At 45.3% G+C, this 17,526-nt stretch overlaps 1 protein-coding gene across 2 annotated transcripts; it reads right to left on the bottom strand.

Annotated features, from left to right (window-relative positions):
• Positions 1-812: 812 nt before the first annotated feature.
• On the bottom strand, positions 813-16,587 carry ift27 (intraflagellar transport 27 homolog (Chlamydomonas)). 2 transcript variants are annotated; one of them, XM_043679476.2, is made up of 8 exons: positions 14,271-14,288; positions 8,234-8,330; positions 8,060-8,139; positions 4,910-4,969; positions 4,745-4,804; positions 3,648-3,765; positions 3,437-3,546; positions 813-2,494 (listed from the first exon to the last, which is right to left on the bottom strand). In XM_043679476.2, the coding sequence occupies exons 1-8, from the start codon at positions 14,271-14,273 to the stop codon at positions 2,396-2,398; spliced, it is 627 nt and encodes a 208-aa protein (XP_043535411.2). In that variant the 5' UTR covers positions 14,274-14,288; the 3' UTR covers positions 813-2,395. The 2 variants fall into 2 exon arrangements, with proteins under 2 accessions (XP_043535411.2, XP_043535412.2); XM_043679477.2 differs by lacking the exons at positions 8,234-8,330; positions 14,271-14,288 and adding an exon at positions 16,434-16,587.
• Between the last annotated feature and the right edge of the window lie 939 nt (positions 16,588-17,526).

The raw sequence follows: 17,526 nt of genomic DNA, 5'->3' as shown, positions 1-17,526 counted from the left end.
GAAGAAGAGTGGCAGGGTCCAAACAGCCGACACCTGCCCATATTTCCCATCTGTCAAAGGAAAGTTCAAACAGCACCGTCAGGCATTCATTCCTGATGGCTGTCACAGCTGAACCCGATCCCGTTACTCCCAATCGGCCAATCAGCAGGGAATCACTGGACAGTGATCAGGAGCAGGAACCCAGGCTGATTAAAAATCTGTCTTAGCCTCAAATACTCTTTATAACACAGCTTCAACAGCCCTCTGCAGTAGAGAATTCTCAAAGGGAATTCCTCCTCATCTTTATTTTAAATCAGTGATTCTTTTCTCTGAAAGCCCTGTGCCGTTAGACATTCCCAAACAACCTCTCCACATCTACCCTGTTAAATCCCCAAAGAATCTTAAGTAGTTCCATAAAGTAATTTCTTACTCTCCTAAACTCCGATGAGTACAGGGCCCAACCTGCTTAACCTTTCCTCAAAAGAAAATCCCTCCATCCCTGGGATCAACTTCTCTCTGGACCATATCCAATGCTGATATTTGCAAGTTAATATTATTTACCCAGCTGCCTTGATACTGATGAGATGAACTTCTGGTGCAATCTCAAACTAGCTAATAAAACAGAAGAGTGGTTCAACAGGAAGAGAAATGGCCACTCGCCCTATGTCTCTATACAGGAGTTGGGTTTCTTTACCTTGTCATTTGTGACAGATTTGATTGCCAGTGTGCGGTTCCTATGTTTAAACTGGCAAGCTTTCTACTCTACAGGATTGATTTTAAATATCACAATCTGCACATCAATGTGATCAATAAGGTATCCTGACAGAAAAGGGTCCAGTTATCTTTTAATTTTCCTAAAACTGTAATTATTTAGCTTGCCAGAAGAGCAGTGAGCTCCAACTGACTGCTACTCTCTGCTGTTTTCACCATTCATAGTTAGAGACAAAACAAACTGCAGATGATGGAATCCAAGGTAGACAAGCAGGAGGCTAGAAGAACAAGGGAAGCCAGGCAGCATCAGGAGGGGGAAAAGTCGACATTTTGGGTGTAACTCTTCTTCAGGACTGGGGGTGGGAGTGGGGGAGGGAGCTGCAGATAAAGGGGCTGGTGGGGGCAGGGTGGTGACGTGGGGATAGGTGAGGACAGGTAGAGGGTACAACCTGGTTGGTCAATGGGAGGATTGGATCAAGTTGGTGACAGGGAGGAGTGGAAGGGAGGAGGAGGGGAAGGGGTGGGAATGGGAAAGGTGGCTATTTGAAATTGGAGAATGTTGAGTCCTCCAGGCGGTAGGCTGCCCAGGTGGAAGGTGAGGTGTTGTTCCCAGACTGCAAATTGGAGGAACAACACCTCACCTTCCGCCTGGAGGACTCAACATTCAGTTCTCCAATTTCAATAACCTCCCTTCACATCCCCTGAATGTACAGGATCCCACAGCACCATTCCAAACAGGAGCAGGGGAGTCTTCCCAATGTCCTAACGAATATTCATTCCTGAGCGAACGTTAAAGCACTTCATTGGCTTAAAAATGCACCTGCACGTTGTGAGGTGGTTATCAAAATGCTTTTCCAAAGCAAAAAGTCTGTTTACAAGAAGTGACGAACTTCTATAGCCAAGCAAACATTGTGAAGTGGATTTTCTTTTTAATAAAACGGCTGTGTAAAAGATACTCCACAAAACCGAGCCAGGAGCTTTAAAACTAATACAATGCAACAACTGATGGATATGTGGTCCTCTCCCTCCACTCTGTGACCCACAGAGTCTTGGGAATCAGAAGACTGCTGCCTGCCAACCTAATGTCTGTATTGGTCACGGAACACAGACGGAATCGCTGTCATATCAGCTGAATTACTTCACAGGAAACCCTTCCCCAGTGGTAACAATAACCCCACACACCTATCCACAACCCTCACCCCTAACAGTTCCCACCCAAGGTGAAGCTTGGAGCTTTTACAATCCCCAACTGCTGCTTAAAATGCAGCACCGTGTGTGTGGTGTTGCAGTGAATCATGTGATAGCTCTTCTGTTTGACTAATTGGGGCATGTAGAGAGAGAGAGAGAGAGAGAGAGAAAAGGAGAGACAAAGAAACAGTGTCAGAGACATAGACACAGAGAGGGTATGAAGCCTGGCTAATTTCACCTCACCGTTACCTAGGGTTATTGTACAGAGATTAGAAGCAGAACAGACAGACAAATGTACAGACACAAGGAAACAGAGCTATATAAAAGGACACAATGTGGCCCAGCTCAGACCAAAGTAGGATGGGTCACAGGAGAAATGGAAAACACAGGGGTCAACACAGAATACTACACTCTGGTACAAGCAAGAGTCGCTATGTCTTCATGATTGAAGTTGGGGGAGGGATGTTTTTGGATATAATGCAAAACCTCTGCAGGGCCTGCCTGTGAGGGGAGAGGGTCAGACGATGGACTGGATGTGTTCTAGCTTCTCTTCATACATGCGATGAAATGCTTTGGCAAGACTCTGAAATGGAGCATCGCAGTTCTCCATCTCTTTCTGTAAAATAAGACAGAACAAAAAATAATGCAGCCAAATTGCAACAAGAAGCTTAATCAATCGGCTGCAACCCAATCACCCACTGACCCCAAATACCTATAACCCAATCATCTCCTGCCTCATTCACAACTTCTGCCTTCTCTATCCCTGTCTCCGGGATTTGCATTTAGAGTCATAGAGCCACAGATACGTACAATACAGAAACAGACCCTTCAGTCTAACTCGTCCATGCTGACCAGATATCCTGAACTAATCTAATCCCATTTCCCTGGAGCATCGGAGGTTGAGGGGTGACCTTATAAAGGGTTATAAAATCATGACGGACATGGATAGGGTAAATAGACTAGGTCTTTTCCCTGGGGTGGGGATTAACGTCCCATTGTACTCTGAGGTAACCTTCTTTACTGTCCACTACACCTCCAACTTTGGTGTCATCTGCAAACGTCCAATTGACTCTCCAATTTAAACACCCAGGAAGTTCTACACAACCTGGTGAGTCAATTTGAAGGTAGTATTAACCACAAGAGGGGTCAGCACAAAAACAGCATCTCACTGTCATAAGTGCAGAATGCAAAGTTCATTAGTAACTAAAGAGGCATCTATCAGGTAAGAAATTAACTCAAGACTCTGTCAGATGAACATTAAAAAGTATCCCAGTGCTATTTGGAAGAAATTTTCTGGTGACCTGGCTAATGCTTATCTCTCATTATTACATGGCACAGCAAGTTTCCACAAAGCTAATTGGTTCCTGTGTTTCCTACAATACATGAGTGACTATGGTGTTGGCTGTGAAATGCCCCTGTGATGGAGAAAGGTGCTCATTGATAATCAGACTGGCATAGTGTGAGTTACCAGCTGATTCTCAGGCTGCAGAACAACAGGTTGCTGCAACGGTGAGAGGGGGAGGAGAAACAGAAAGTTGGGATTGTCCCCTTCACTTACCGCAGAGGTCTCAAAGTATTCCAAGCCCTGGCCTGCTGCCCATTCCTGCGCCTGGCTGTACTCTACGGTACGCCTCCCTGCTAAATCCGTCTTATTGCCCACAAGAACTCCTGCAAACCAATCAAAGGCAATGAGTGTTTGAGGTACCAGGTTCACTGTGCAACTTTACTACTTTATACAGCGACATTCTCAGAGACAAGGAGACACTGACCTGCCAGCTGGCCACTGGGTGCCTGGGCTCGGGCCCTCTCCAACCACTTTGTGCAACTGTTAAAGGACGCCTCACTGGTGATGTCGTACACAAGACAAATGGCAGCCACAAGCTCCCACTGTTTTAAATGAAGGAAAGACAAGATTTAACAGAGCAGGGGAATTCACTCAATAGAGATTCACTAAGACAGGTTCTGATTGACTAAAAGACAGTCTTCATTTCAATACCATATCCAATTCAGAGAGCAAGCTCCAACCCCACCACAAGGACACAACACACTGAGCAATGGAACAATAAAATACCAAGAACAGCTTTCATCTTTCTGAACTAATAACCTGCACATAGTAAGTGCATTAATTGGCAGTAATTCAAGAACACGTAAAAGTCACCAAAAACAACTGTTGAGTTATTGTGGAAAGGAAGATAAGCTGCCTATAGCAATATAACATATACACTTTTAACTTCTGCAATTGAGTAAAACTGGCAATATCAGACCAGGAGTCCATTTGGCTCCTCAGCTGCAGGTTGATTCCTGGGTGTCTGGAGTCAGATATGGGCCAGCCAGGTCCTATTAGCAGGTTTCCTTTCTTGAAGGTGATTTTACCGGCTTAGAGACGACCTTTATTTATTACTGTACAGTCGTGTTTAATTTATCACACTGCCTCAGCAGGATCTGAACTCGCCTTCTCTATGTTGCTAGTTTAGGAACATCTTTTCAGGCAGCCCCTCGGTATTTGAGGATAACTTGTTTGTACTCAGGTTCAATGGGTGTTGAGATGCTGATAAGTCCAACGTACTATGTATCTCGAGGGTCGACTACATGAGAAATCTGGAGATGTCTGTGCTCTCTCCGAGGCCTCAACCTCCCCTCCGTGTCTTCCCGTTCAGTATTTTAGCCACTACACTTTATATCTGAGATTCACCGCTGGAGTATGCTTCTTCTAGACAGCCTTGCCACAGGCTTTTGAGTGACCTTGGCAAAGACCTGATAATGAGTGTCTACCTGCCCTTGCAGGCCCAGATGGTGCGCGCACCCTGCTCGGGAGGCAACTAAAGGATCAAATACTTACAAGAAACCCACCAACTGAACTCAGTACCTGGCTTTCCACCATGTCATAGAAGATTTCTTTCCCTGAAGAATCAAACAAGAAGAGTTCCTGGACACAGGGAGGGAAAGAGAGAACAAAAAAGATCAACATCCGTTCACTGAAAACATCTCAGAATTCTCATTCAAACAAAATGGCAGCTTTGTAAATACTCACCACGCAGTCAGCAGTGTCTGGGATGGGTACCGGATTAACAAAGACTTCCACTCCAGTAGTCTGGACAAAATAAGAGCATTGAAATCACTTTCAGACTTGGGTAACCTCAGCAAGGAGGTATCCATAACTAAACCTCACAACTGTAAGATTCAAACTGGGAGAAAGTGAGAACTTGAGCTACAGGGAGAGGCTGAACAGGCTGGGGCTGTTTTCCCTGGAGCGTCGGAGGCTGAGGGGTGACCTTACAGAGGTTTATAAAATCATGAGGGGCATGGAAGGGTAAATTGACAAGGTCTTTTCCCTGTGTTGGGGGAGTCCAGAACAAGAGGGACATAGGTTAGGGTGAGAGGGGAAAGATATAAAAGAAATCTAAGGGGCAACTTTTTCACGCAGAGGGTGGTGCGTGCATGGAATGGGTTGCCAGAGGAAGTGGTGAAGGCTGGTACAACTGCAGCATTTAAAAGGCATCTGGATGGGTATATGAATAGAAAGAGTTTGGAGGGATATGAGCCGGGTGCTGGCAGGTGGGACTTGATTGGGTTAGGATATCTGGTCGGCATGGATGGGTTGGACCGAAGGGTTTGTTTCTATGATGCAGATGCTGGAGAGTCAGAGTCAGTGTGGTGCTGGAAAAGCACAGCAGGTCAGGCAGCATCCGAGGAGCAGGAGAGTTGACCTTTCAGGCATAAGCCCTTCATCAGGAATGTGGAGGGGAAAGGAGGCTGAGAGATTAATAGCGGGCTGGGGATTCAAATTGAACCAAACTATCAAAAACAAAACAAGCTGTGAGATTGGGGATTGAACACAGTGAAATGTAAAAACATCAGATCTGACAGCCTAACACTGTGCTGGCAATTTTGTTGCCTGTCTCCCAACAGGCGGACAATCACACCTTCAAACGTACCCAACAAAAATCTATCCGTCTTAGTCCTGGAAGCCTCAACTGACCCTCAGCATCCACACTCTTTTTGGGAGGGGGTTTAGGGAAGGGGAAGTTGTTCCAAATTTCCACCACTCTGTGTGAAACTGAACTCCCTGATTTCAATCTGAAATAATTTGGGGGCTCATCGCTGAGATTTGAACAGTTTAGGGGGCTTTGTCAACAATTTGAACAGATTGGGTCTTGGGTTTGGGATTTGAACTGGTTTAGACAGATTTGGGGCTACGAAAAGTCCCAGCAGATTTAAACACTTGCAGGTTAGTGTCCTCGATCTTTAAATAAAACGTGGGTGAGACAATTTGTTTAATTTCGGTGACTTATGATTGATTAAATTAAAAGTGAGAGAAAAGGCTCTTAAAGTTGCTAAAGAGGTTCGGGGATTTGAAGATGATTCTCAAATTTGCCAAGCAAGTTTAGAAGGAAAGAAAAAGGCCATACTTTTAGAATTAGCAAATATGTTAGATTTAGGTTTAACCAAGGACAAAAGTAAAGCTGAAATGTAAGGGAGTTACTCAAATACTTAGGTGTGTCAGAGAATTGCCACCAGACCAACAGCTCTCTGAGAGGTACCTGTCTAGAGAAGGAGTTTGCCCAGAGAAAAACCTCAACACTGACCTGGAGAGCCAATCTACAAAGAGAAGATTCGACAGCTGGCTGGTTTTGAAATTTGAATTTTTCAGTAAATCTTAATCGTGGGTTTTATCGGAGTGGTATTACAGAAGGGAAAGTAAAAGATAGGTTAGAGGAAGGAGTTGTAAATAGTTGCTAGTTAATTATTATCTGTTATACCTTAAGAAATTAAGCTGTTAATTTTTACTTTAAATAATTCTTGGCCTCTTGAATTTTCACAGATTATCTTTTTGTCTAAAACGGGATAAATGTTTTGTGTTGCTGGTTTAAATTAAGCAGGAAGGTTTAAGGTTATCCTTTGATCTGAAGAGAGGCGATTGACACAGCCACAGATAGGTGTCCCTATTTCCCCCTTTTGCAAACCGTGGCTCCCACATGGGGACAGCTGATGATTAGGACCTGCTTGCTAGACCTACAAGCGTCCTTGAAATCTCGCTGGTCATCTAATTCTGACAACCCCACAACACCGAGGTTTCAAGATTTAAGAATTTTAAGATTACATCTCCTTGTTCTGAGATCCCCCATGTGAAGAAATAGTTATTCCCCATCTAGCAAATCCCTTTATCACTTTAAATACTTCGATCAGATCACACTTAAAACTTCTCCACACAAGCCAACTTCATACAGACTATCCTCCAAATATAACCCTTAAACCTTGATAACAAGTTTATTAGAAGTCTTAAATTAAAATTGTTTCCAAGATAGTTATGCTCTTTTTTTTGTCATAATTCTCACACTAAATAGCATGTACTACAATACCTCCAGGTGGTTTTGAAAACCAGCATTTGGAAAATTTTAAAAAATGAACCATATTAATTATGTTTGCAAACTCTCAATTAAAACAGAAGGCACAATCTCAGCAATCATACCTTGATGATTCTGACTACAACATTGACACAAATAAAGATGAAGCTCCTTGATTCTCAGTCATCGCTTGAGGGAGCTGTGATGGTGAATGAGAAGGCGTTTCTGCCCCTCCACTACTCCACTCATGTTCTGATCATTTCACATGAAATGTACCAGGTTGTGTTCATCCATCAGCTCCTTTACTTTCTGATTATTGGCTGCCTGTCCTCCAATGACTCAAGTCTAAATTTATCATCCTCGCTTTCAAACCTCACCAGGCTTCATCCTCTCCCCATCTCTGTATCCTTCTCCAGTTTCTGAATTCATTACACTCCTCCAATTCTAAACTTCTTGCACATCTCTGCTTTTAATCAGTCTACTGTCAGTCTTTAACTGTCTGGACATTAACTCTTCTCTAACATCCCACCTCTCACTGCTCCCTTAAAGCCTCCTCTTTGACCAACCACTTGCTTATATATCCTGATGTAACATGGTGTCCAAAACTGTTCCGACACGCCTTGAGGAAATTTTACTATGTTAAAGACACTTTATAAATCCAAGTTATTGTTTTGAGTACCATTATTTTAATCCATCATCAGAGTGTGGACACTTTTAATCAAGGCTGATGTTCATTGTCATTTACCTTGCTTTTTACTACTATATGTACTTCTGCAAGAGCTTATAAACCTGACATTACCTCCTTTCAAAGCTATATCTTTGCTGATTAGACATACCAGAGTATAATTCTTCAGAAAGTGAGCACTTTCACTGCGAAACGCATGCACCAGTGCACTCTTCCCAACAGTGGAGTCACCTGGAAAACAACAAGGTACAACAAGAACTCATTCAAAAAGAAACAACAAAAAGCACAGAGACAACACAGCACAAATTCAACTGTATACACGTACTGGTGATGTGCTGTGTGACGAGACTGATCCAGAGGATTTCTTTTAAGAATCTGGTTATGAACGAGAGTTCAAAAGCTATTTCAGCTTTTGAATTTTCCTTTACAAATGAGAATATAAATTTGTTGTCGTGGAAGTAAGTCCATCACAAGCACCAATTCTGATGAAAGTCTTCAGTCTGAAGCATTAACTCTGTTTTTCTCTCCACAGATTCAGTGTGGCCCGCTGATTACACGCAGCATTTTCTGTTCTTATTTCAGGTCTCAATAATCGAAAATGGTTCACTGATATCCCTTTAGGGAAAGCTCACTAACATTTTGACTCAGTCCAGGGCTCCAGGCTCAGCATGATTGACTCTTAATGGCCTTTCTATCTACACAGCTGTTACTTAACTGTCAACCAGTGGTTTAGGACCCACTACTTTCTCAAAGAATATATACAACATTTGTCAAACCTGTAGAAACACCGCATCCAAAAAAAAATGTTTCTTTTAAAGTTACTGAAATAGCCAATATGCAATTAAGTCATAAAAGGTCTGAGTCAGTATGTGTTGGTCTTACTAGAGAAGGTGCAAAACTTAACCTATTCTTGGGAACTAAGGCAGGGCAGGTGACTGAGGTGTCAGTGGGGGAGCATTTTGGGGCCAGCGACCATAATTCTATTAGATTTAAAATAGTGATGGAATAGGATTGACCGGATCTAAAAGTTGAAATTCTAAATTGGAGGAAGACGAATTTTGACCATATTAGGCAAGAACTTTCAAAAGCTGATAGGGAGCAGATGTTTGCAGGTAAAGGGACGGCTGGAAAATGGGAAGCCTTCAGAAATGAGATAATGACAGTCCAGCGACAGTATGTTCCTGTTAGGGTGAAAGGAAAGGCTGGTAGGTAATGGGAATGCTGGATGACTAGAGAAATTGAGAGTTTTGTTAAGAAAAAGGAGGAAGCATTTGTCAGGAATAGACAGGATAGATTGAGTGAATCCATAGAAGAGTTTAAAGGCAGTAGGAGCATACTTAAGAGGGAAATCAGGAGGGAAAAGGGGGACATGAGATAACTTTGACAATTAGGGTTAAGGAGAATCCAAAGGGTTTTTACAAATACATTAAAGACTAAAAGAGTAATTAGGGAGAGAATAAGGCCCACTGCATCAGCGCCACCTCATACTCCCACACGGAGGTTGGTTGAACAGTTTATCAACTTCACCAACACATTCCACCCCAACCTTAAATTCATCTGGATCATCTTTGACACCTTCCTCCCCTTCCTGGACCTCTCCATCTCCATCAACGGTGACCGATTCAACACGAATATCTTCCACAGCTACCTGGACTACACCTCCTCCCATCCTGCCTCCTGTAAAAATGCTATCCCTTATTCCCAATTCCTCTGCCTCCACCGTATCTGCTCCCAGGAGGACCAGTTCCACCACAGAACACACCAGATGGCCTCCTTCTTTAAAGACCACAATTTCCCCTCCCACATGGTCAATGATGCCCTCTAGCACAGCTCATCCACTTCCCACACCTCTGCCCTCAAACCCCACTCCTCCAACTGCAACAAGGACAGAAAACCCCTGGTCCTCACCTTCCATCCCCAACCTCAGTATACATCGCATCATCCTCTGCCATTTCCACCACCTACAAATGGACCTTACCACTAGGGATATATTTCCCTCGCCACCCCTATCCACTTTCTGTAAAGACCTTTCCCTCCGCGACTACCTTGTCACGTCCACGCCCCACACCAACCCATCCTCCCCTCCCGGCACCTTCCTCTCGAAACCTGTGCCCATACCTCCCCCCTCACCTCCACCTAAGGCCCCAAAGGAGCTTTCCACATCCATCAGAGTTTTACCTGCATTTCCACACGTCATTTACTGTATCTGTTGCTCCTGATGCAGTCTCCTCTACACTGGGGAGACAGGACAACTACATGCAGAGCGCTTCAGAGAACATCTCCAGGACATCACCAACACTAAACAACACCATCGCCCCGTAGCCGAACACTTCAACTCCACCTCCCACTCTGCCAAGAACATGCAGGTCTGAGACCTTCTCCATCGCTACTCCCTAACCACCCGACGCCTGGAGGAAGAACACCTCATCTTCTGCCTGAGGACCCTCCAACCATATGGCATCAATGTGGATTTCACCAGTTTCCTCATTTCCCTCCCTCTACCTTATCCCAGATCCAACATTCTAACTCGGCACTGCCCTGATTACCTGTCCATCTTCCTTCCCACCTATCCGCTCCATCCTCCTCTCCAACCGAACACCTAACACCCCCACCTCCATCTACTTATCGCACTGTCAGCTACACTCACCCCCCCAGCCCCGCTGCCCTCCCATTTATCTCACCACCCCCTTGGCTCACAGCCTCATCCCTGATGAAACGCTTTTGCCCAAAATGTAGACTCTCCTGCTCCTCAGATGCTGCCTGACCAGCTGTGCTTTTCCAGCACCACACTCACGAATCTCCCCTCAAAGATCAGCAAGGCGGCCTTTGTGTGGAGCCGCTGAGTTGGGTGGAGATATTAAATGAGTATTTTGCATCAATGTTTACTGTGGAGAACAACATGGAAGATAAAGAATGTGGGGAAATAGATGGTGACATCTTGAAAAATGTCCATATTACAGAGGAGGAAGTGCTGGATGTCTTGAAACGCATAAAAGGATAAATCCCCAAGACCTGATCAGGTGTACCCTAGAACTCTGTGGGAAGCTAGAGAAGTGATTGCTGAGCCCAGAGATATTTGTATCATCGATAGTCACAGGTGAGGTTCCAGAAGACTGGAACGTGGTGCCATTATTTAAGAAAGGTGGTCAGGAAAAGCCAGGAAACTATTGACCAGTGAGCCTGATATCAGTGGTGGGCAAGTTTTTAGAGGGAACCCTGAGGGACAGGATGTACATGTATTTGGAAAGGCAAGGACTGATTAAGGATAGTCAGCATGGCTTTGTGCGTGGGAAATCATGTCTCACAAACTTGATTGAGTTTTTTGAAGAAGTAACAAAGAGGATTGATGAGGGCAGAGCGGTAGAATGATCTATATGGACTTCAGTAAGGCATTCGACAAGGCTCCCCATGGGAGACAGATTAGCAAGGTTAGATCTCACGGAATACAGGGAGAACTAGCCATTTAGATACAGAACTGGCTCAAAGGTAGAAGACAGAGGGTGGTGGTGGAGGGTTGTTTTTCCAGACTGGAGGCCTGTGACCAGTAGAGTGCCACAAGGATCGGTGCTGGGTCCACTACTTTTTGTCATTTACATAAATGATTTGGATGTGAGCATTACAGGTACAGTTAGTAAGTTTGCAGATGACACCAGGATTGGAGGTGTAGTGGACAGCGAAGAAGGTTACCTCAGATTACAACGGGATCTTGATCAGATAGGCCAGTGGGTTGAGGAGTGGCAGATGGAGTTTAATTTAGATAAGTGCAAGTCCAGAACTAGAGGGCATAGGTTTTGGGTGAGAGGGGAAAGATTTAAAAGGGACCTAAGGGGCAACGGTTTCATGCAGAGGGTGGTACGTGTATGGAATGAGCGGCCAGATGAAGTGGTGGAGGCTAGTAGAATTGCAACATTTAAGAGGTATTTGGATGGGTATATGAATAGGAAGGGTTTGGAGGGATATGGGCCGGGTGCTGGCAGGTGGGACTAGGTTAGGTGGGGATACCTGTTCGACATGGGTGAGTTGGACTGAAGGATCTGTTTCTGTGCTGTACATCTCTATGACTAAGTGAGGAATATCCCCCCCCCCAATCTAGACTGTTAATTACTTGCCAGAGGTTAAAATGCTGGTTAGACGGAATCCAGTCATATACTTTACTAGTCAGTTTTACTTCTAATTCCACATCACAAACACCAGTAAAACTGATTATTTATTCCCCACACCCAGTCAAGTAACTATCCCTTGATTAATATAACCATTAACTGGTTGCCAGATTTTCATCTCAGACATCCTTAGAGGACCCGACGAGATGATAATGGCATGGACTAGGTGAGTGAGGTGATGAAATAAAACAGAACAGGAGCACGCAAGGAGCATAAAGGCAACACAACACACACCCAACTGTATACATATGCTGGTGATATGATGTGTCACTAGACTGATCCAGCAGATTTCTTTTAACAACCTTGTTATGTTCAAGTTTCACCCTATTTGAGCTTTCGAATTTTCCTTCATGTGAGGGAATACAAACTTGTTGTCATGAAAGTATAGCAGTGACCAATGCATCCATGCTGCAAGATTTTATGTAATTCTTCTGCACAGCACAAGGTAACATTTTCATTTCTACAGTAGCGCCTCGACATATGAACGACCCCATTCACGTACAAATCGGTTTACAAACAGGATTGTACGTAAAATTTTGCTTCAACATACGTATGAAATTCAAGGTATGAACGAAGGTGAGAACACAAAAAGCCCGTGTGCGACCACGTGGTTTCATTGTTCTGCTTTGCTACGCGCTTGTTGAACGCAAAAGCTCTCGGGCCCCGCGTGATCTCATTCAGTTTGTCTTTGGCGCGTGCGCTGTGAACAGCCGTCCAAGCATTCTTACACTATCCGAACAACGGGAAAAATTGATTCAGTTCGCGAACTTTTCGGTTTGTGAACCGGGTCCCGGAACAGATTAAGTTCGTAAGTCGAGGCACTACTGTACTTGCATTGCTGAAGCGGCTGACCCACAGTTTGAGTCCACAGGTGGGTGTCAGCAGCCAATCTCACTGTGTTGGCACCCACTCTTCACAACGTGAGGCCCAAAGGCAGGAAATGTCAACAGGAACTTTCCAGGGGGATGCTAGATAGTGAGTAAAAAAACCTCCCTCAGAAGGTTCTTTGAAAGGTGAACCCAATGTGCCGGTTCAGGATTATCCAGAATGCTAGCAAATGCTGATGCTTTTAGAATGTTGAGGTGAAAAGTAAAAGGCATTCTAGGAACAAAAAACACTTGCACACTCAATCTCTTACCATAATCATTTTACCCACAAACAAACAAGGCTGGAGTTGACATAGGTCAGCATAACCGCAACTACGAAGATCACATGACATAACCAACAACAGTGTCTGTTACTCATTTATTATTTAGAGTTTAGAAACCCCTCGCTTTGAAGGTCAACATCGAAGGTTTTAGGACATTATTTGAAGTGGAGCTGGAGAGATCCATGTCTTGATAACGGGGCTCAGAAGAGCTGAAGGGACAAGTGAGGGTGAAAAAAACTGGAGGTCTTTTATTGACCTTTCACCCATTCACAATCAACATAATTGAAAAGCTAATTGATTATACAGTGAAGCTCCTTTATAGTGGAGTCACAGGTAGATAGGATAGTGAAGGTGGCATTTAGTATGCTTTCCTTTATTGGTCAGAGTACGGAGTACAGGAGTTGGGAGGTCATGTTGCGGCTATACAGGATATTGATTAGGCCACTGTTGAAATATTGCGTGCAATTCTGGTCTCCTTCCTATTGGAAAGATGTTGTGAAACTTGAAAGGGTTCAGAAAAGATTTACAAGGATTTTTTGCAAGGTTTGTGAAGGTCTGTAGCTCAGGTTGAGGTTTAGGGTGTAGGTTTGTTAGTTTTTTTGTTTTTGGGTCCGCTACGTAGATGACACCCTTATCATCACAAAAACGAAACAAGATAGAAGAGACATTTAACATCATCAACAACACCCTCACAGGCATAAAGTTCACCGAGGAGGAAGAAACCAACAACAAACTCGCATTCCTGGATGTCACAGGCGAAAAAAAGGACAACGGAGAACTACAAACCTGCGTACACAGGAAAACTGACAAACACTGACCAAAATACTTAACTACACCAGCAACCATCCCAACACACACAAAACGAAGCCGTATCAGAACACTATTCCAACGAGCCACCCCACACTGCAGCACAGGCAAACTATGGAAAAACAGAGAATCACCTATACAACGTATTCAAGAAGAACGGATACTCAAAAAAATACAGTCCGCAGATTCCTCGAACAAAGCACGACAAGCAGACGTAACACAGCCAGAAACCCTAACCACCTTACCATACATCAAAGAAGTTTCAGAAATGACAGCCAGACTACTAAGAGCCCTCGGAATCCTAGTAGCACACAAACCCACCAACACACTCAAACAAAAAACTAACAAACTTAAAAAGACCCAGTACAACCCATGGACAAAACCAACGTCATCTTCAAATTCCGTGCAAGGACTGCCACAAACACTACGTAGGACAAACAGGAAGTAAGTTAGCCACCAGGATACACGAACACCAACTAGCCACAAAAAAGACACGACCCTCTCTCCCTCGTAGCGCTACACACAGATGAAAAAAAAAACACCATTTCGACTGGGACAACACATCTATCCTGGGACAGGCGAAGCAACGACATGCCAGAGAATTCCTAGAGGCCTGGCACTCCAAGCACAATGCCATAAACAAACACATAGGTCGAGATACCATCTATCAACCCCCCAGAAAAACAAACAGGAAAATGACATCACTACAAACCCCAGGAACCCCCATCCAGGACAAACATATAAATAGTAAAGCAGGAGACAACAGCTTCGCTTCACTTGGAGGTCGCCACTGATGATGTTACCTTGCCAGGTAATGAAACGTCTGGATACCAAACCTACAGCTCTGCGAGCAAACCTACACCCTAAATTTACAAGGATGTTGCCAGGGTTGGAGGATTTGAGCTACAGGGAGAGACTGAACAGGCTCGGGTGGAGCATTGGAGGCTGAGGGGTGACCTTATAGAGGTCTACAAAAATATGAGGAGCATGGATAGGGTAAATACGCAAAGTCTTTTCCCTGGGGTCGGTGAGTCCAGAACTAGAGGGCATAGGTTTAGGGTGAGAGGGGAAAGATGTAAAAGAGACCTAAGGAGCAACTTTTTCACACAGAGGGTGGTGCGTGTATGGAACAAGCTGCCAGAGGATGTGGTGGAGGCTGGTACAATTGCAACATTTAAGAGGCATTTGGATGGGTATATGAATAGGAAGAGTTTGGAGGGATATGGGCCAGGTGCTGGCAAGTGGGACTAGATTGGGTTGGGATATCTGGCGTGGACGGGTTGGACCGAAGTGTCTGTTTCCATGCTGTACATCTCTATGACTCTATACAGTCATTGTTACAATTCTAGTTGGTTTCTGCAGTATGAAAAGACAATGAAAAGTCAAATGGATGTCATGGGTTGAGGTATTCCAGGGGGAACCTGACAGGCACTATAGGAACTTGGGTCCTTCTGTCAGAATGTCTTGATTGAAGAGTATACTGAGGGAGTGCCGCACTGTCGGAGGGTCAGTGCTGAGGGAGTGCCGCACTGTCAGAGGGTCAGTGCTGAGGGAGTGCCGCACGGTCGGAGGGTCCGTGCTGAGGGAGTGGGCACTGTCGGAGGGGTCAGTGCTGAGGGAGTGCCGCACTGTCGGAGGGTCGGTACTGAGGGAGTGCCGCACTGTCGGAGGGTCAGTGCTGAGGGAGCGCCGCACTGTCGGAGGGTCGGTACTGAGGGAGTGCCGCACTGTCGGAGGGTCAGTGATGAGGGAGTGCCGCACTGTCGGAGGGGTCAGTGCTGAGGGAGTGCCGCACTGTCGGAGGGTCAGTGCTGAGGGAGTGCCGCACTGTCGGAGGGTCAGTGCTGAGGGAGTGCCGCACTGTCGGAGGGTCAGTGCTGAGGGAGTGTCGCACGGTCGGAGGGTCAGTGCTGAGGGAGTGGGCACTGTCGGAGGGGTCAGTGCTGAGGGAGTGCCGCACTGTCGGAGGGTCAGTGCTGAGGGAGTGCCGCACTGTCGGAGGGGTCAGTGCTGAGGGAGTGCCGCACTGTCGGAGGGGTCAGTGCTGAGGGAGTGCCGCACTGTCGGAGGGTCAGTGCTGAGGGAGTGCCGCACTGTCGGAGGGTCAGTGCTGAGGGAGTGCCGCACTGTCGGAGGGTCAGTGCTGAGGGAGTGTCGCACGGTCGGAGGGTCAGTGCAGAGGGAGTGGGCACTGTCGGAGGGTCAGTGCTGAGGGAGTGCCGCACTGTCGGAGGGGTCAGTGCTGAGGGAAAATAGACATTACACAAAATAAAACCTGATCATTTGCAGATGGCAGCGCCGGGGATTTTGGTGTTCGCTGTTTCACTGCTGCCCTTGAACACGGACTGACTGGGGGACGGGGTCGGCGCTCCATAAATTAAAGTCCTCGCTTGGTTCTGTTTACTCACCGGCCAGCACACATTTGGCTCGCAGTTTGACCATGACTCCTCCCGCTCGGTTCTGAAGCCCATGGGCCTCGTCACTCCATCGGTAATAACCTGACTACTCCTAGTCCAGGCCTCAGTTACGGGTAGGCCGCAAGCCGCTAGTCAGGAACTCCTTGGTTACTGCGCCCTAGCAACACTCTCCCATTGGCTGCGGCTGTAAGGGGGTGCGTCCGATTCTAATTGGCCAATACTCCACCCATCAGAATCCCCACCATTCTGTCAAGGAGTGTAACCTGATAATTGGCCAATACGTTGTCCATCACAACATACAGCAATATGATTGGATGTCCCGCATGTCGATCAAAGAATATCGCCCATTCATAACCCGCCCCCCCCAACTGAGCTATCGCATCCGTGTGCTCTAAAGCTGCCTTTTAAATATATACTTTTGATAACGGATACAGATGAGCTATTATTCCTTCATATTTCCAAAAATAAACTTATGTAAATTATATAAAAACCGTGAATTGTATGAAACAAAAAAACTACTGGATAACCCCAGATCTAGAACTGCCAGTCCAGTCACCAGCAATTTATGAGAATACCTTTTCATAGCTGCTTATTCTGGAAAGGTCATCAAAAATGTTCCAAATCCAGATTCATCAGTCCTTTCTCCGGTTTTAAATCAGTTGCCTCATTATCCTAACGTTACGACCTCGGCTCTACATTGACATATACTCAATCCCAGTGGGTTGTCCAAGCAAACATTTGCCTTTATTTCAAAAGGAACGAAACACCAAAAAAAAAAGCATCTGCTAAGAGTACACTGGATACTTTGTCAGATAATACCAAGCCATTTGAAATCAGTCCAGAAAAAAAGGCTCACTTTGTCAATCCCATGTATAGAGGAACTTGAGCAACTCAAATCGGTATTATCTCACCCTTTTAAACTGGCAATGCCTCGTTCTAGACTTTTCACCAAGAAGACATCCTCTCTACATCAACTCCATCAAGGCACCTCAGGATGGTTTCATATCAAGTCACCTCACTCTACAAAACCCCACCGATAATCCAACTTTTCTTTACAACACAGCCCACCTAGCTGTGCCCATCT

Source organism: Chiloscyllium plagiosum, unplaced genomic scaffold, assembly GCF_037043375.1.
Source record: "Chiloscyllium plagiosum isolate Xiang-an unplaced genomic scaffold, Cpla_swu_hap1 HiC_scaffold_33, whole genome shotgun sequence".
In the NCBI taxonomy this organism is placed as follows: domain Eukaryota; kingdom Metazoa; phylum Chordata; class Chondrichthyes; order Orectolobiformes; family Hemiscylliidae; genus Chiloscyllium; species Chiloscyllium plagiosum.
This window is presented reverse-complemented; position numbering and strand designations above follow the sequence as displayed.